This window comes from Aquarana catesbeiana, linkage group LG12, assembly GCF_042186555.1.
Source record: "Aquarana catesbeiana isolate 2022-GZ linkage group LG12, ASM4218655v1, whole genome shotgun sequence".
Classification (NCBI taxonomy): Eukaryota; Metazoa; Chordata; class Amphibia; order Anura; family Ranidae; genus Aquarana; species Aquarana catesbeiana.
In genome coordinates, this window is record NC_133335.1 from 205799459 (window position 1) to 205820496 (window position 21038).

General features: G+C 46.3%; 1 protein-coding gene across 2 annotated transcripts in view; it reads left to right on the forward strand.

Annotated features, from left to right (window-relative positions):
• The window catches only part of LOC141113449 (chemerin-like receptor 1), a 56947-nt gene that overhangs the window by 22261 nt on the left and 13648 nt on the right, over positions 1-21038 (forward strand). For both annotated transcript variants that reach the window (XM_073606546.1, XM_073606545.1), the window contains one exon: positions 4441-4565. In XM_073606546.1, the coding sequence (XP_073462647.1) occupies positions 4542-4565 (24 nt within the window). In that variant the 5' untranslated portion in view covers positions 4441-4541. The remainder of the gene's footprint in view (positions 1-4440; positions 4566-21038) is intronic.

Genomic DNA, 21038 nt, shown 5'->3' on the forward strand with positions numbered 1-21038 from the left:
TAGAATCATATTGGTCCCATAAAGAATGATGAAGGGAATCAGGTTACTAAGGATGGAGAGAAGGCAAAGGTATTGCATTTTTCTTCTCCTCAGTCTTCACAAGGGAAACGGGGGCTTCAGTAACCAAAACTGCAATGTTTATCCTCATGACACGTCACAGGAAGCACCCTCATGGCTGACAGAGGATAGAATTAGAAATAGACTTGAAAAACTTAACATTAATAAGTCGCCGGGGCCAGATGGCTTGCACCCGAGGTTACTTAAGGAACTCAGTCAAGTAATTGCCAGACCATTGTTTTTAATTTTTACGAACAGTCTACTGACTGGAATGATACCAGCAGATTGGAGAAAAGCCAATGTAGCACCAATATTTAAAAAAAGTGCCAAGATACACCCCTGGGAATTTCAGATCAGTTAGCCTAACATCAATAGTATGCAATTTCTTGGAGGGGATGATAAGGGACTATATACAAGATTTTAGTAATGACAATTGTATCATTATCAGTAATTAGCATGGATTCATGAAGAATCGTTCTTGCTAAACCAATCTATTAACCTTCTATGAGGAGGTGAGCTGCCATTTAGATAAAGGAAGGCCTGTAGACGTGGTGTATCTGGATTTTGCAAAGGCATTTGACACAGTTCCCCATAAATGTTTACTGTACAAACTAAGGTTCGTCGGCATGGACCAAAAGATGAGTACATGGATTGAAAACGGGAATTCAGAGGGTAGTGATAAATAGGGAGTGCTCGAAATGGTCTGGCGTGGAAACTGCCCCCGCCCCCCCCCCCCTCCCCCCAGGGTTCTGCCCTGGGACCAATCCTATTTAATTTATTCATACAAGGCCTGGAGAATGGGATAAACAGCTCAATCTCAGTATTTGCAGACGATACTAAGCTAAGCAGAGCAATAATTTCTCTGCAGGATGTGGAAACCTTGCAAGAAGATCTGAACAAATTAATGGGGTGGGCAACTACATGGCAAATGAGGTTTAATGTAGAAAAATGTAAAAAAATGCATTTGGATGGCACAAATATTAATGTAATCTACTCACTAAGGGGAGAACCTGTGGGGGAATCTCGGATGGTAAAGGACCTGGGGGTCCTAGTAGATGACAGGCTCAGCAATGGCATGCAATGCCAAGCTGCTGCAAGCAAAGCCAACAGAATATTGGCATGCATTAAAAAAGGGATTAACTCTAGAGATAAAACTATCATTCTCCAGCTCTACAAGACTCTGGTCCGGCCGCACCTGGAGTATGCTGTCCAGTTCTGGGCACCAGTCCTCAGGAAGGATGTACTGGAAATGGAGGGAGTCCAGAGAAGGGCAACAAAGCTAATAAAGGGACTGGAGGACCTTAGTTATGAGGAAAGAGTGAGAGGGGATATGATTTCAATGTACAAATACCGTACTGGTGACCCTACACTAGGGATAAAAAAGGGAATTTAAAAAGACACACAGCTATTCACTAAAATTAGATGAGAAGTCATATAACCTTAAACTACGTAGAGGGTTCTTTACTGTAAGAGCAGTAAGAATGTGGAATTCTCTTCCACAGGCAGTGATTTTAGCGGGGAACATCGATAATTTAAAAAAACTATTAGATAGGCACCTGAACAACCATAACATACAGGGATATACAATGTACTGTAATACTGACATAAAAGCACACACACAGGTTGGACTTGATGGACTTTGGTGTCTTTTTTCAACCTCACCAACTATGTAAATATGTAAAGTCTCAACGTTTTTCACCCTAATGCATTCTATGCATTAAGGTGAAAAACCTTCTGTGCTGCAGCTGCCCCCCAGAGCCCCCCTTTTACCTACCTGAACCCGATCTTTCCAGTTACGAGAACGAGCACAGCAGCTACAGCCACTGTCTCGGGTCCTCATTGGATAGACTGATAGCAGCAGGAGCCATTGGCTCCTGCTGTTGTCAATCAAATCCAGTGACAAGTGAACCGGGGGGCAGGGCCGAGTCCTGCTGTCTGTGTCAATAGATGCAGCAGCAGGACTCGGTAGCGCACCCGTACGAGTGCCCCCATAGAATGCGACTCTCTGTGGGGGCACTCGACGAAGAGGAGGAGCCAGGAGCGCCACCAGGAGACCCCAGAAGAGGAGGACCTGGGCCTCTCTGTGCAAAACCCTTGCACAGAGGTGGTAAGTATAACATGTTTGTTTTTGTTTTTTTTTTAATCGAACCTTTAGTGCTGGTTCACACTACAGCAACTTGGGATCCAACTTGGCAGACCTCAAGTTGCCCCAAGTCGCAGGACATAAGAAATTCCATTGAAGTGAATGAGAGCCGTCTTAATGTACACTACTGAAGTTGCTCCGACTTCAGAAAAGGTTCCTGTACTACTTCAAGGCGACTCCTAGGCAGCTTGTACCCATCGATTTCAATGGAAGTCGCCTCCAATTCAGATCTCCATCTATATTGGAGCAACTTTCCAGGAAAAGAAATTAGCTTACCCAGGCAAACCCCTCCCTCCCAGAGAGCTTATTATTCTGTGATTGGCCACAGCCAAAGTCACCTGTCCTGGAGGCAACTTTAAGTTGCGTTGTACGTTACTTAAAGTCACGCTGAAGTCGCCTCCAAATTGCCTTGCAAAGTCGCGCTGTAAGTCGGATTACCCTTGTGTGAACCGAGTCTTACAATCACTTGTAAATCATACCCAGAATATCAACACTTCTGGAATTTTTGTTTTCTGGGGAAGACTTATAAAACAAAGAGAGGGGGATTTGGTACTTTAAATGAGGTGTGTGGGATCACACAGCTCCATCCCTATCTATATGCAAGAAAAAGAGGGATTGGGACTTTAAATGAGGTAGATCTACCATGGCTAAAAGATGAGTCAATGTAACAAGACATGTTTTATTCATTAAAAAAACATGACATGGCAATATGAGTACCTGCATAGTAAATAAGCATAACAATCACATATTATTGACCAGATATTCATAAAAACAATCATAGCAACTTGGAGATGACATATTGAGGTATCAGACAATTGTCCATAGTAAAAAATGGCTTGAAAAGCAGCACGGTGGGGTAGCTTGGGAGTGGATGAAATAAAACCATCTAAAAAGAAAATGGTTCACCAAAATTGGCCCCACGCATGTTTCGTGGTTATCTACCACATCATCAGGGGCGAGTGCACCAATGTATGTCAATTAAGTCTAGATCATGTCAACATGAAAACTGGTGGCTGCTTGAAATGTTCATCCCGGGCACTGAGGAAGGGGCGGAGAGCCGGACGCACACAACGATCCCCAGAGAAAAGGAAACAAGTGGTCAAAACGAAAACCATTTGGGCTCCAATGCCAAAGCTGCGACAAAGAACCATGATCCACAGATCTGTGCAGTATGTTGCTGGAGGTGCTACCAAGAGAGAGACTTTAGCCACTAATTTCTATTAAAGGAGTGGCAATTCAGCATCAAGAACAGCAAGAGTATTCGCTTTCCTTTTTCCAAAAAAATCTTGTACTTGAGGCTTTGGACAGAGTCACTTTAAAGTTCATTCCCTTACAGTGCAGTTAAAGTAATCTGCAATCATTTTGTTTATAAATGGCCAATATATAATTGATGCCAGTGGAAGAAATAGTGCCCCATCATTGGTGTCAGTGGAAGGAATAGTGTCCCATTTTTGTGTCAGTGGGTGGAATAGTGTTCCATTGTTTATATCTGTGGGAGGAATTACTGTATGTCACATTGGTGTTAGTGGAAGGAAGAGTGCCCAATTGTTGTTGGGAGGAATGATGCCTCATGGTTGGTGTCAGTGGAAGGAATAGTGTCCCCTTGTTGGTGTCACTGGAAGGAATTATGCCACACTGTTGGTGTCAGTGGGAGGAATGATGCCTCATTGTTGGTGTCAGTGAGGGTAATAGTGTCCCAAGGGCCTGACAAGGGCAATCAATGGGCCACTTCCAGCTTGCATACCACAGTTTGGAGATCACTGTGTTAGAACAATGGAGTGAGGACTCCAGAACCCCAATGGAGTGAGGACTCTAGAACTCCAATGGAGTGTGAGAGCGAGGGAGTACAGAGTAGTAACTATACCTTGCTAAGGAGGAAAAGTCTATCAGGGGGCACACTCACTTTCCCCCGAATAGATAAAATGATGGTGTCTTTTTAAAAGGAGAACAAATATCAGCACTAGGACAGAATAGAACCAGACTTGCTAAAGACATCATTAGCTGAAATAGAAAAATTAAGAAAAAGAATGTCTGTAAAAGCAAGTTAAATTTCTTATTTTACCACATTCCCATTTTCATTACCTTCAGAAACATTTATAGTTCTTGGGGTACTCTATTAGATCAGCATAGTATGAATTATAAATGACCTATTAAATAACCACAATCTTAACAGTCCATTAAGATTCATTTACAGTCACATATGCGTCAGTGAAGTGTGATTCCATTTTTCTATTTTCCAGTGTATATAAATGGAGTGTGGGAAAAAAAAAGATTTTCTTGTCTACATATAAATATGAGAATGCCTTGAGAAGTGGCTACTTACAACTGACCAGCAACAGGAATGGAAACTACTATTTATGAGCAGGTAAGACTTTCTACTAGAACACATAGGGAGGAAGACATACAGGTAAATCTATTATTTATTTTTGCATTTGCGAAAGATGGCAATTAGAGGCACGCGTCTGCATGTTTGACAAGATCAGTGCTATTAACCAGCTATTACTACTAGTTTAAATAACAATTTTCAAGGGGGGGAGGGGTAATACATCCTACAACGTGAAATATATAGAGGATAATGCATCATTGTGGAGGTTTTTAAGGATATTAAATATCGAAGTTTCAAGATTCCAACATGGCACATGGCCATTATATATATGGTGGATCTCTGTTTTGATACATAGATAGGATTGGCTCTCATTGGCCTAAAGAAGTAGTGTGGATGGATGGATGGATGGACGGGCATTGATAGACAGACATAGATGAACACAGTTGGGGGGGGAATTAATAAAAAGATAAAAAGTGTTGTTCTATCTCAACTGGAGCTGTTTCCAATAATAATCAGCTTATATCTTTCATTTATTCCATGCGGCTTAGAAAAAAAAATATTGTAAAAGTTGTTGGCTGTACTCCAGTCAAGACAGCTTTTGTCTCAGACAACTTTTAATAATTCGATCCATTGTGACTGATGAACAGACTTTTATTGTCATGGAGTGAGTGGGTATTTTTCTGCCAAGCTCCCATGGCTGTGGGCCTAAAATACCTTGTTAGTCTTGGATTCAAGTCTTTGTACATGGGTTTTATCAGAACTCTTTGTACATGTGTAGTGGAAAGTGGAAATTGCAGAGATGCTTGTCTGTAGGAATATCAGACAAAACATTTGTTTTGAATTATTGAAAGAGAACACTTTTTTTTTTTTCTGTCGAAATGTTCTTTTAGGCTGTAAACAAAGAAAACATGTTTTATATAACAACACCAATGCACCTTGTTTTGTTAATTGCCAAGTAAGTGGAAACCAAGCTGAAAGCCATGTCGTAGCGTGGGGCTACCACCTTATACAGATGATAAATGCCCTTTAACAAAAATTAGAATTAAAACTACATTAATCCCCTGTTCTAGAAAGAATATTACATGCAAAGGGCACCTAATGCCTTATAGCAGTGGTCTCCAAACTGCGGCTGGGGGGGGGCCGGATGTGGCCCTTTGCTTGGCTCTATCCGGCCCTTGGGGCACTATTCCTTCCACTGTTACCAAACACAATTCTGCCAACAGTGGGGCACCATTTCTCCCACTGACTTTAATAACGGGGGAACTATTCCTCCCTATGATGCAAACGATGAAGCACTATTCCTACCCTAATACAAAATGTGGGGGTGTTTAGGAATATTTAGGAATACTTCAACTCCCGCTGGCCACCATCTGGCCCCCCTAAATTCTGAAAGACAATAAACTGCCCCTTTGTTTAGAAAGTTTGGAGACCCCTGCCTTAAACAAAAGGACTTTTACCCGGCGATGGTCCTGGTGTTCAATTTTTTTTTAGTGCAGGGTAAAACATGCTGTCGGTAAAAACAACTTGGACATTGTTGCAGTGAACATCAAGGTTTAACCTACTCAACCCTTTTTTTTAATCTTTTGCTACAAAAGGTCCACTCAGATTTGGTAGCTGCAGTAATATCTTTGTTACCACTAGGCACAGCAATACAGCATACACTTGATTTTCAATGGCACCCCAATACACTAAGCTACTACACCTTAATTGACAGATGCATTGCATCACACCACCACGCATATAATATGCTGCAATTTTTTTTCTGGTACATTTTGATGCATTGCTAGCCCATTCAAAGGAATTTAACACAATGAGGTTGATTTACTAAGAAAATGGGGAAATACTGGTCGCTCTACATTTAATAGTGCCCAATCAAGCCATTTAAGACTTCAACTAGGCGAACATGCGAATGAAAAAGAGCGCTATTAGCGGTGAACGTGCGTCTGTGAATGCCGAATCGGCGCAAATCTGCGTTTCCTGCAGATTTGCAAGTGCCAAGTGTTCCCGAGCTTATTATATGGAACTGCACAGCAGCCATGATCACATAATTGTGAATAAAACATTTTTATGTGAGATGTGCTGCATCTATTTATGTATATTCCAATTAGTATTCCTAGTTTGTTTTCTTCTTTTGCTAATGAATGCAGTTATGAATGAGTACTACAGAGTAATGTCTGCTATTCTGTAAAGTTACATGTATTGAACATTTATAGTTACATATATGTTTTTTTTTTTCATGTTAATCTCATTTTTTATGTGACTATAAAGCAGTAATTATTTATGTTCATTCTTTAATCATACTACACTTTTATGCAAGTCTCTGTGTGCAATGGCTTAGTGGTTGTCACTGATGTTTATAAAGCACTCAGGTTATGAGTTCAAAACTCAGCCAGTCTACCACCCACCTAAGGCACCTGAGTTGCATTTTCCAGTGAACAAGCAAATTAAAAGAAAAAAATGTAAGCTGCGCGTTAACTAGTGTGTACTTTTTGGAACTCCACACCATATTATTATTATTAAATACTTACATACCATTGCACGCATTTGAAGAGTTAATATTATGGAATCAACCAAACTAATGTGCATTGGCTAATTGGCATTCACCTTCACTGCTGAGTACAATGCAAGCCTTTCAGTAAGTACTACCCTCAATGGGATTTGAACCCATGATGCTCAGGGCCTGAGTCTTTCAAGTTAGAGGTACAGAACACTAGGCTACTGGGCTGAGCACAGTCATGCACAGAAAATACATTTACTAGTGTTTGATTTTTTTTAAATTCTATACTATATTCTATAGTTTGCATTTGATGCATTAATATCATGGAAACAACCATGCCCATGCTGATGTGGCATTGGCTAAGCATCCAACTTTTTTTTTTAGCGAAGATACAAACACTATTAACCGCTTCAGCCCCGCAAAATTTTACCCCCTTTCTGACCAGAGCACTTTTTGCAATTCGGCACTGCGTCTCTTTAACTGACAATTGCGTGGCCGTGCGACATTACACCCAAACAAAATTGATGTCCTTTTTTACCCACAAATAGAGCTTTCTTTTGGTTGTATTTGAATACCTCTGCGTTTTTTATTTTTTGCGCTATACAAAAAAAAGCGACAATTTTGAAAAAAATTCAATATTTTTTACGTTTTGCTACAATAAATATCCCCCAAGAATATATAAAAAAAACTAATTTTTTTCCACATTTTAGGCCGATACGTATTCTTCTACATATTTTTGGTAAAAAAAATTGCAATAAGCGTATATTGATTGGTTTGCGCAAAAGTTATAAAATAAAGCTATAAAATGCACTGATTACTGTGTAAATGACAATGGCAGGGAAAGGGTTAAACACTAGGGGGCGATCAGGAGGTTAAGTGTGTCCTAGGGAGTGATTCCAACTGTGGGGGGGATGGGCTACCACTGACATGACAGTGATCACTGCTCCCAAGGATAGGGAGCAGTAGACAGGGAGCAGCAGATCTCTGTCAAGTCACTAGGCAGAACGGGGAAATGCCTTGTTTACCTAGGCATCTTCCCGTTCTGTGGCTCCGTGACACGATCGCCGAGTCCTGCAGGCACGGTCACACTGTACGTGGTGCACGCGCATGGCCGCTAGCCCCGCCAATTAAAGGGAACATACAGGTACGCCTATTTGCCCACTGCTGCCATTATGCCGACATATATCGGCGTGCAGCGGTCGGCAAGTGGTTAATGTCTATGGGACAGGAACATGAAAAATCCAAAGTCCTCATTTTAAAGGCTTACATGCAAGTTATTGCCATAAAAAGTGTATGGGGACCCGGGTACTGCCCTAGGGGACATGGATCAATGCAAAAAAACTTTTTCAAACAATCGTTTTTAAAGGAGCAGTGATTTTAATGATGCTTAAAGTGAAACAATAAAAATGAAATATTCCTTTAAACATCATGCCTGGGGGGTCCCCTTAGTCTGCCTGTAAAGTGGCGCATCTGTGCGATGTGTAGAACATGCTGCAGCAATAATGACATTTCTAAAGAAAAAATGTAATTTAAACTTGCTTACGGCTGTAATATATTGCCGACTCCCACAATATAGATGAAAAAAAAAAGGGCCTAGGGTCCCCCCTTTTGGGTCCTATATAAATTTTATTGGGAACTCCACACCAAAATTTTTTAAAAAATTTGCTTGGGGCCCCCCCAATATCCATACCAGACCATTATCCGAGCATGCAGCCTGGCAGGTCAGAATGGGGGGGGGGACGAGTGAGCGCACCCCCCTCCTGAACCATATCAGGCCACATGCCTTCAACACATGCCTGCTGACACCGCGCCGGTCCTGAGGAGCTGCGGGCAGGAGTTTTTAGGCGAGGCCGCGGCTTCGGCCTAGTCCGCGAGGCCGGACGCCGCGGACTAGGCCGAAGCCTAAAAACTTCTGCCCACAGCTCCTCATGACCGGCGCAATGTCCATAAAAAAAAAAAAAAAAAAGAAACCTTGTTTCGAATTGTGAATCAAGTTTTTTTTTTTTTTGAGAAAATCGCCCAGCTCTACTCAGAGTACTGTGAGTTTTATACTGTATAATATCCCTATGGCCACATTGATTAGAGGGTTCAGACTGTGTTTAGAGGAAATCCATTTTGTTCATTCTATGTGATGCAGCCTTCTTCCTTGCAGGAGACAGAAGTGGTGAGGAGAATCTTCATACAAAATTAGAGTGTGTCATCAGTGTACATTATTGGATTCCAGGGTCTTTAATGGGTGAAGATGAGAATGACCCGCAGAATCACAAATTAATTGCTACCAGTTAACATATGACTTGTACTGCATAATTCCAGGATGAGTACAACACCCCAGGGAGCTTGTGTCCTCATCGGCATCTGATTGGAGTATCTTTTAAAGACCAATTCCAGGCAATAAGTGAAAGCATTCTGTGGGCTAATAATGCTATCCTGTAAATGTAGCAATCAGAAAGTTCACTCAAATTAGCTTAATCTGAGTTCCGTAACCAATTCCAGACATTACACATTATTCCACAGATCAGTGGTGACTAGCACAGAATAGATCGCAGACCTTAAAGCTATATTAAACCCAAAAGCAAACGTATAATATTGCAGCTTACCAATTTTTAGATGTGATTTCTGAATTTACTTTCTTTTTTAGACTTTCTTTCTGTTTTCATCTGGTGATCCAGCCAACAAGTCTGCTGTTTTTCAAAAGCGCAAGCTCTCTCGCAGATTGCAGAAATGAGACAAACCATTTAACGCTGGCATGGGGTGCTTACAAGGATCAGCTTTTATTTATGGAAAACCTTTATCCCAAAAGGATGCTTATAAAAGTATTAGCTGGAGTTTGGCTTCAATTTGTTAGTGTATTCAAATATGCTAGTGTATATAAAATTCCCTCCCCCCACTCCTCCCTTTCCAGGCTGACATTGTTGTTGTCCAAATGTGCCCCCTATGCTTATTCATCCAGAGTGGAGGTAATCAAATACAGGAGGAGTGTTACTGGCCAGATCACCAAGTGAAAACAGATGGAAAAAAAAACTAAGCAAAGAAAACGAATGCAGCCACTACAGCAAATGATTGGTAAGGTGCAATATATTAGATTTTTTGGTTTTGGGTTTAACACCTCTTTAATATTTACCATGAAATACTACAGAGGGCAGCCAGAGATTGTGGCCATGCTACCAGGATGACTGGAGACCACGTGGGCGGCACAGTGGTGTAGTGGATAGCACTTTCTCCTGGCAGTAAGAAGGGTCGCTGGTTCGAATCCCAACCACGACACTACCTGCCTGGAGTTTGCATGTTCTCCCTGTGCCTGCGTGGGTTTCCTCCGGGTACTCCGGTTTCCTCCCACACTACAAAGACATGCTGGTAGGTTAATTAGATCCTGTCTAAATTGTCCCTAGTATGTATGAATGGGAGTTAGGGACCTTAGATTGTAAGCCCCTTGAGGGTAGGGACCGATGTGAATGTACAATGTATATGTAAAGCGCTGCGTAAATTGACAGCGCTATATAAGTACCTGAAATAAATAAATACATAAATGGACATGTTTTAACCAACAGTCAGAGATTGGTGACATGGTCTGCTAGAGATCATTGTCATTACAGCTCCTTTACAAATTCATGTTCCCTGTACTAGTTACTTGGCTCGAGGGCGGCATACAGTGCTTTGAAAAGGTATTCATACCCCTTGAAATTTTCCACATTTTATCATGTTACAACCAAAAAGTAAATGTATTTTATTGGGACTTTATGTGATAGACCAAACACAAAGTGGCACATAATTGTGAAGTGGAAGGAAAATGATAAATGGTTTTGTTTTACAAATAAATGTGTGAAAAGTGTGGCGTGCATTTGTATTCAGTCTTCTTTACTGTGATAGCCCCTAAGGCCCCTTTCACACCTGTGCAACTTGTACCATTCATATCTGTGCGACTTCAGAGTAGTCCCTGCACTACTTTGGTCCGACTTTGATGTGACTTGAGGTCCTTAGACCTCAACATTACACAGGCATTGCTTCAAGTTGCGTCAAAGTTACGTCAAAATCGCGGCAAAATAAACACGCAACTTTCAGGTCACACAAGTGTGAAAGGGGCCTAGCTAAAATCTAAAATCTAGTGGAACCAATAGTCTTCAGAAGTCACCTAATTAGTAAATAGAGTGCACCTGTGTGTAATTTAATCTCAATATAAATACAGCTGTTCTGTGAAGCCCTCAGAGGTTTGTTAGAGAACCTTAGTGAAAATACAGCCGCAGCTACAACGGAATGGTTTAGCTCAAAACATATGCATGTGCATGTTATGACCCGTACACACGATCGGACTTTCCAACAACAAAATCCTGGATTTATTTCCGACGGATGTTGGCTAAAACTTGTCTTGTATACACACGGTCACACAAATTCTGAACGTCAAGAACGCGGTGACGTACAACACGTACGACGAGCCGAGAATAATGAAGTTCAATAGCCAGTGCGGCTCTTCTGCTTGATTCCGAGCATGCATGGAATTTTGTGCGTCGGAATTGTGTACACGCGATCAGAATTTCCGACAATGGATTTTGTTGTCGGAAAATTTGAGATCCAGCTCTCAAATTTTTGTTGTCAGAAATTCCGACAAAATATGTCCGATGGAGATTACACACGGTCGGAATTTCCAACAACAAGCTCCCATCGAACATTTGTTGTCGGAAATTCGGATTGTGTGTATGCGGCATTAGAATGGGCCAGTCAAAATCCAATCCAGACCTAAATCCAATTATGAAACTATGCAAAGACTTGAAAATTGCTATACATTTACTTTTTTGGCTGTAACATGACAAAATGTGGAAATTGACAAGGGGTATGAATACTTTTTCAAGGCACTGTAATTCAGACTAAAAGGTCACAGAAAGCCTAATGCCCCGTACACACGAGCGGAATTTCCTTAAAAAAAAGTGTGATGGGAGCTTTTGGTTGGATATTCCGACCATGTGTATGCTCCATCCAACTTTTTCTGTCTGAATTTCTGCCAGAAAAAGATTGAGAGCTGGTTCTCTATTTTTCCGACGGAAAAAGTTCTTGACGGAAATTCCGTTTGTCTGTATGCAATTCCGACGCGTAAAAAAAACACGCATGCTCGGAAACAATTCGACGCATGCTCGGAAGCATTAAACTTCATTTTCTCGGCTCGTCGTAGTGTTGTACGTCACCGCGTTCTTGACGGTCGAAAGTTCAGAGAACTTTTGTGTGACCGTGTGTATGCAAGGCAAGCTTGAGCGAAATTCCGTCGGAAAAATCTTGGATGGTTTTCCCGACGGAATTTCGCTCATGTGTACAGGGCATTAGGGAAAATATGTGGTCACTACAGCCTTACAAGGCCAGTAGAAGACATAGTTACATAGTTAGTCAGGTTGAAAAAAAACACTCCTTCACCCACAGTTGATCCAGAGGAAGGCGAAAAACCCCAGCAAAGCATGATCCAATTTGCTACAGTGGGGGGGGGGGTGAATTCCTTCCTGATCCCCCGAGAGGCAATCGGATATTCCCTGGCTCAAATTGACCTATAAATGTTAAAACCCAGTTATATTATGTACATTTAGTAAAGAAACCAGGCCTTTTTTAACTGCTTGCCGACCAGCCGCCGCAGTTTTACTGTGGCAGAATGGCACGGCTGGGCGAAACGACGTTACCAATATATGTTTATTGCGATTTTTATTACCAAAAATATGTAGAAATATACATATCGGCCTAAACTGAGGAAAAAATTAGCTTTTCTGTAAAAAAAAATTGGATATTTATTATAATAAAAAGTTTTTTTTTTTAAATCGTCACTCTTTTTTTGTTTATAGCGCAAAAAATAAAAACTGTAGAGATGATAAAATACCACCAAAAGAAAGCTCTATTTTTGGTAAAAAAAAGGAGTCAGAATAGATTCAGTTCCTTTAATCTAAGCTGAGCTCCTCCATGCATCTTATAAGTTTGGTTGCCCTTTTCTACACTTTCTCCAGTTTCCCGATATCCTTTTTGAAAACTGGTGCCCAAAACTGAACTGCATATTCCGGATGAGGTCTTACTAATGATTTGTACAGGGGCAAAATCAGGGGTGGACTGACCATCGGGCAGTTCGGACACTGACCAAGGACCCGTGGCCAGTAAGGGGCCCCATGACAGCTTCCACTTCGGGACCCGATCTACCTGTCAGCTAGCTGTGATTGACGGGCAGATCGGGTCCCTGCTCACTGCTAAGAGACTGCAGTGTAAACAGACCTCTCGTGATGCGCTCCTCCCCGCTGGCTCCTCCTTCCCTCCCGTCCACCCCAGGTGCTTGTATTTGTCATCACCTCTGACGGACATAAGAGAGGAGGGGCCGGCGAGGAGCGGAGCATCACGAGAGGTCTGTATACAGCCGCTTCCCGTGCTACTCTGCATCTAGGAAGGAAAATGCAGCAGCTTGCATGCTGTCCTGTACTTAAGCGTGTACTACGTGCTGCTATTAGAAAGTTGCTGCACAGCTTCCCACCCACAGTGTCCCCCTGTGCCCCCACCTCCCCACAGTGTCCCCCTGTGCCCCCCACCTCCCCACAGTGTCCCCCTGTGCCCTCCACCACCCCACAGTGTCCCCCTGTGTCCCCAACCTCCCCACAGTGTCCCCCTGTGCCCTCCACCTCCCCACAGTGTCCCCCTGTGCCCCCACCTCCCCACAGTGTCCCCCTGTGCCCCCCACCTCCCCACAGTGTCCCCCTGTGTCCCCACCTCCCCACAGTGTCCCCCTGTGCCCCCACCTCCCCACAGTGTTCCCCTGTGCCCCCCACCTCCCCACAGTGTCCCCCTGTACCCCCCACCTCCCCACAGTGTCCCTCTGTGCCCCCACCTCCCCACAGTGTTCCCCTGTGCCCCCCACCTCCCCACAGTGTTCCCCTGTGCCCCCCACCTCCCCACAGTGTCCCCCTGTACCCCCCACCTCCCCACAGTGTCCCCCTGTGCCCCCACCTCCCCACAGTGTCCCCCTGTGTCCTCCACCTCCCCACAGTGTCCCCCTGTGCCCTCCACCTCCCCACAGTGTCCCCCTGGGCCCTCCACCTCCCCACAGTGTCCCCCTGTGCCCTCCACCTCCCCACAGTGACCCTCTCTAACACCCACCCACAGTGTCCCCCTGTGCCACCTCCCCACAGTGTCCCTCTGTGCCCTCCACCCCCCCACAGTGTCCCCCTGTGCCCCCCCACCTCCCCACAGTGTCCCCCTGTGCCCTCCACCCCCCCCCCACAGTGTCCTCCTGTGCCCCCCACCTCCCCACAGTGTCCCCATGTACCCCCCACCTCCCCACAGTGTCCCCCTGTGCCCCCCACCTCCCACAGTGTCCCCCTGTGCCCCCCACCTCCCCACAGTGTCCCCCTGTGCCCCCACCTCCCCACAGTGTCCCCCTGTGCCCCCCACCTCCCCACAGTGTACCCCTGTGCCCCCACCTCCCCACAGTGTCCCCCTGTGCCCCACCTCCCCACAGTGTCCCCCTGTGCCCTCCACCTCCCCACAGTGACCCCCTGTAAGACCCACCCACAATGTCCCCCCTGTGCCCCCCACCTCCCCACAGTGTCCCCCTGTGTCCTCCACCGCCCCACAGTGTCCCCCTGTGTCCCCAACCTCCTCACAGTGTCCCCCTGTGCCCCCCAGCTCCCCACAGTGTCCCCCTGTGCCCCCACCTCCCCACAGTGTCCCCCTGTGCTCTCCACCTCTCCACAGTGTCCCCCTGTGCCCTCCACCTCCCCACAGTGACCCTCTGTAACACCCACCCACAGTGTCCCCCTGTGCCACCTCCCCACAGTGTCCACCTGTGCCCTTCACCCCCCCACAGTGTCCCCTTGTGCCCCCCCACCTCCCCACAGTGTCCCCCTGTGCCCCCACCTCCCCACAGTGTCCCCCTGTGCTCTCCACCTCTCCACAGTGTCCCCCTGTGCCCTCCACCTCCCCACAGTGACCCTCTGTAACACCCACCCACAGTGTCCCCCTGTGCCACCTCCCCACAGTGTCCACCTGTGCCCTTCACCCCCCCACAGTGTCCCCTTGTGCCCCCCCACCTCCCCACAGTGTCCCCCTGTGCCCTCCATCCCCCCCCACAGTGTCCCCCTGTGCCTCCCACCTCCCCACAGTGTCCCCCTGTGCCCTCCACCCCCCCCCACAGTGTCCCCCTGTGCCCTCCACCTCCCCACAGTGACCTCTGTAACACCTCCCCACAGTGACCCCTGTAACACCCACCCACAGTGTCCCCCTGTGCCACCTCCCCACAGTGTCCCCCTGTGCCCTCCACCCCCCCACAGTGTCCCCCTGTGCCCCCCACCTCCCCACAGTGTCCCCCTGTGCCCCCCACCTCCCCACAGTGTCCCCCTGTGCCACCTCCTCACAGTGTCCCCTATGCCCTCCACCCCCCCCCAGTGTCCCCCACCTCCCCACAATGTCCCCCTGTGCCCTTCCCCCCCCCCCACAGTGTCCCCCGTGCCCTCCCCCGCCCCACAGTGTCCCCCTGTGTCCCCCCACCTCCCCACAGTGTCCCCCTGTGCCCCCCACCTTCCCACAGTGTCCCCCTGTGCCCTCCACCTCCCCACAGCGTCCCCCTGTGCCACCTCCCCACAGTGTCCCCCTGTGCCCTCCACCCCCCCCACAGTGTCCCCCTGTGCCCTCCACCCCCCACAGTGTCCCCCTGTGCTCTCCACCTCCCCACAGTGTCCCCCAGTGCCCTCCACCTCCCCACAGTGACCCTCTGTAACACCCACCCACAGTGTCCCCCTGTGCCACCTCCCCACAGTGTCCCCCTGTGCCCCCCCACCTCCCCACAGTGTCCCCCTGTGCCCTCCACCCCCCCACAGTGTCCCCCTGTGCCCTCCACCTCCCCACAGTGACCTCTGTAACACCTCCCCACAGTGACCCCTGTAACACCCACCCACAGTGTCTCCCTGTGCCACCTCCCCACAGTGTCCCCCTGTGCCCTCCACCCCCCCACAGTGTCCCCCTGTGCCCCCCACCTCCCCACAGTGTCCCCCTGTGCCCTCCACCCCCCCCCACAGTGTCCCCCTGTGCCCTCCACCTCCCCACAGTGACCCCTGTAACACCCACCCACAGTGTCCCCCTGTGCCACCTCCTCACAGTGTCCCCTATGCCCTCCACCCCCCCACAGTGTCCCCCACCTCCCCACAATGTCCCCCTGTGCCCTTCCCCCCCCCCACAGTGTCCCTCTGTGCCCTCCCCCGCCCCACAGTGTCCCCCTGTGTCCCCCCACCTCCCCACAGTGTCCCCCTGTGCCCCCCACCTTCCCACAGTGTCCCCCTGTGCCCTCCACCTCCCCACAGCGTCCCCCTGTGCCACCTCCCCACAGTGTCCCTCTGTGCCCTCCACCCCCCCACAGTGTCCCCCTGTGCCCTCCACCCCCCCCCACAGTGTCCCCCTGTGCTCCCCACCTCCCCACAATGTCCCCCTGTGCCCTCCACCCCCCCACAGTGTCCCCCTGTGCCCCCACCTCCCCACAGTGTCCCCCTGTGCCCCCTACCTCCCCACAGTGTTCCCCTGTGCCCCCACCTCCCCACAGTGTCCCCCTGTGCCCTCCACCTCCCCACAATGTCCCCCTGTGCCCTCCACCCCCCCCCCACACTGTCCCCCTGTGCCCTCTACCCCCCCCCACAGTTTCCCCCTGTTCCCCCCCACCTCCCCACAGTGTTCAGGTGAGGCTGTATTGGGCACTGAACATGCTGCATTGGGCACAGGTTACGCTGCATTGGGCACAGGCCACGCTGCATTGGGCACAGGTGGGCACAGGTGAGGCAGTATTGGTCACAGGTGAGGCTGTATTGGACACGGGCAGGCCACGCTGCATTGGGCACAGGTCACACTGCATTGGGCACAGGTGAGGCTGCATTGGGCACTGGACATACTGCATTGGGCACAGGCAGGTCACGCTGCATTGGGCACAGGTGAGGCTGTATTGGGCACTGGACACGCTGCATTGGGCACAGGCAGGTCACGCTGCATTGGGCACAGGCAGGTCATGCTGCATTGGGCACAAGCAGGTCATGCTGCATTGGGCACAGTTCACGCTGTATTGGGTACAGGTGAGGCTGCACTGATAAAGTTGTTGTTAATATTTATTTTTGTAACTTAATTCTGCATAAAACACGTAAGTGTCATTTCATGAGATCATTTATCATCGTGTTTAGGGGTGAGATTAGGGGCGGGGCATGGTAGGGGTTGGGTGGGGCAACTGGTGGCGAGTAACCATTAAGGCCTGGCTAGTAGCTCAGGACTTTAAATTTTGAGCCCTGATCTAGTTTATTCCCCGCCCCTTCTCTTTCTGCGCAGTGGGAGAGCAAATGGCAGAGAAAAAACAAGTGCATGAAGACAGCAGCAACGACGAAAGCCCGGAGCCACGAACGTCACGATCCCGGAGAAGATTTAAGGCCTCTAATATGTCCTTTGTAGAGATGGTGGAGATGGTGGAAACCTTGAAGAGGGCCGACTATGATGGGAAGCATGGACCGTACCCAAAACCAAATGTCAGAAAGGCCAAGATCATTACTAAAGTTGTGAAAAGTCTGCAGAAGAATTTTGCGGTACGGTGATCCAAGGATCAACTGAGGAAACACTGGTCAGACCTCAAATTGAGGGAGCAGGATCAGTACAGAAGAATCAAGAGAGTGCTGCAAAAAAGTAAGTATTTTGTCATGTGTTCCTATTCTTCTTATTACGTTCGTAGAAGTTCATGACATTGTTGTCTAGATGGGTTTGTAACTAGAATGAAATGCAACTTGATTCAGTGTAAGGAGAGGACACTCAGCAGCTGTGTACACATCTGGATGCAGGAGCACTAGTGTGGGATACCAGAACAAACTTTTTAGGATGTCCCACACAGGTGCTCCAGTGGATACTAGGGGTGTCTCCGTGTGTGAAATTTTACCCAAAAAGGTAAGTATTCCAGCTTGAAGAAAGGGAAAAAAATCATGTCTTCAGCTTGGAACTCTGCCAAAACAGACAATTGTACAACACTTCCAAGCAATGTTTCACATTCCTTTTTCTTGCCTCAAATATCTATACCTATTTTTTATTCACATGGGGAGAAAAGAATCGGAACGTCAGAGAACACCAGGGACCCCCAACCTCCTAAAGAAGGGGAAGTCACCACACCACAACCTAAGGATGTAGAGGGAGGAGAGGTTTATGAAGTGGGTGAAATAGTGACCACAACAGGTGAGTGTCTGAGACCACAGCTTCAGGTAATAGATGTGTACCTGCATATTTATAATACATGGTGTGTTTTTTAATTTTAGGTGATGTGGATGTTGTGGAAGAAGAATCTCATTTCACAAATGCAAGTGCACACATCCTCATTGGGAAGATCATGGTGTGCAATCGGGATTTACAGAAGATCAAGGAAGACATCAATGATGTTGAAAAAAGACTCAAAAACATCATGATGTTTTAGGCAGACTATAAAACACACCAAAATGAATTAATTTTTTTTTTTTTATTTGAACTTTTCTAAAAAATGTTGAAAGCCAAATTTTGAAGATGCACACAGTGTGCCAACATGTGCTATCTGCCACCACGGGATATCAAGGTACGCATTGTGTGGGTGCAACCCCTTCCTCGCAACTCAAGTAGCTGAGAGGAAGGGGTTGTACCCCCGAAACACGTCCATTGATCCCCCATGATGGGAGCTAGCACATGTTGACCTTAGGCATGGGATCAGGAGTGAAATCCCCATTTTGACTCCCAATTTGTGTGCATCTTCGAAATTTGGCTTTCACAGGGGTGACATCACCCCATCTGATGAAGGCAATATCAACACAGTTTGGACATACTAATGTCTGATATTGCCTTCAATTTATCAAACTTGAACTTTGTAAGTTCCTGAGTTGTGTATCGTTTTATGTTTTGAAAAACACGCCTGTTTACCACAAAAAAGGATATTTCTAATGTCCGAAAAAAAAAAAATATATATATATTCCAAAAAATATGTTGGTTTGTTCAAAAACCCTTTTCTAAACGCACATGTGAATGTGCACAGAGTAAAAATGTTTCTACTCAACAATGTGTGGCTTCTTCTTTCAATGCTCATTAGCAGTTTTTTGCTTAAGTTGGTGTTACACTGACAATGGGGGTTATTTCCTAAAGGCAAATCCACTTTGCACTACAAGTGCACTTTCAGTGCACTTTCAAGTGGATTTTCCTTTAGTAAATAACATCCACAGTGCTTTATAATTTGCATCAATCAGGCCATTATCGTCACTCAAAAAATTAATTCAGGTTGCTGAAAATGATGAAAATTATTATCATTAATGCATTACATACATTAACAACAAAAAGAAGGTGTGTGTGTGTGTAGCAGACCCACAACATAATAGTTAGCTGAAGAAGAGATTGTCACCTCATGTATCCAAGAAATTACGTTGGAACTATTGAAGAAAATGGCCAAAAAAAAACAAAACACAAGGAGAACCTAGGAGAGAGCTAAAAGAAACACAAGCAGTAAATCAAAGGAAATATTTTTGAGTTTATAATACACATTTATTTTAAAAATAAATTTATTTAAATACATATAATGTGATGTTAAAGGGTAAAACTTACCCTAATATAGTCCTTCTGCAGGACCTGAATGATGGCAGAACAGGTCTCTGGAATAATGATCCCCAGAGCCTGGGGGGAGATGCCTGTCGAGAACTTGATGTCCTGCAGACTTCTCGCCATCGCCAAGTACCGCAAGGTGGCGACTAGCCTCTGCTCGGGAGTGATGGCTTGATGGTGAAAAACGAGGTCCGTCATCCGGAGATAATTCCTGAAATCATCAGGATTATTTTCACGTATCTCCCGCAACAAAGGCATATGAGAGAATTGGTCATGCGGCAGCAAACAATTCTTCGTCCATGAACTCCTCCTCGCCCTGTTTTCATGGACTGGACTTGGGTCAAAGTAAGAACCCCAACACCAAGCCCCTGCACAGCACAAACTCTACGATGAGTACGTACCTGCAAAATGGCTTAAAAACAGTCAGCTGGTCACAACGAACTAACAGAATGCACTGAATATCAGAAAGGCCTGAGAAGAGCGAGCTAAAAATCAGAAACAAGAGGACGAGAACGCACTGAAAATCGCATACGTAATATAAAAATACGCACTGAAAACCAGATGCGAACTGACTACACGCACTGAAAACCAGATACGAACCCTCAAGCACAAACTGAAGAGCAGTAATGAACTGAAAAGCATGAGGCTGAAAATCGGGAATCTTCTCTCACCAAACTTCTACCAACACGAGATAAACACAAGATTAGCAGAAGGAGCCCAAAGGGTGGCACACTGGCTATTGAACTACCTCTTTATAGTGCCGTCGTACGTGTTGTACGTCAGCGCGTTCTTGATGATCGGAATTTCCGACATTTGTGTGACTGTGTGTATGCAAGACAAGCTTGGGCCAACATTCGTCGGAAATAAATCCCAGGATTTCGTGGTCGGAATGCCCGATCGTGTGTACGCAGCATAAGAGTCATTAATCACTACTCTCTGAATTCTGTCTTTTAGCCAGTTTTCTATCCATTTACAAATTGATCTTTCCAAGCCTGTAGACTTTACCTTACACATGAGCCGTGTGTGGGGAACACACTTTTGCAAAATCCAGGTATACCACGTGCACAGCCACTCCTCTGTCCAAGGTTTTACTTACCTCCTCATAAAAAGAAATCAGGTTTGTTTTAACAACGTCTGTCTTTCATGAATCCATGCTGTCTGTTGCTTAAAATATTTTTCCTGTCGCATCATGGCAGCATACACTTTGGGTTGTGACTCCGCCCCCACAACCTGATAGGACTACATAGCTATAAATTGTAGAGGTGGCCCCTGCCCAGTATTCTCTTATTTTTCCTCACCTGAAGGACTGAACATATCAGAAGCACCCCCTTACCGAATTCGCCCCAGCCAGGTTCTAGCCTCTCCTGGGTGGAAGTCCTTACCTGTACAGCCTCTAAACGAGCTAGATGGAAGGAACCCCGCTCTGGTAATCTCGGGGGTATGTTGCG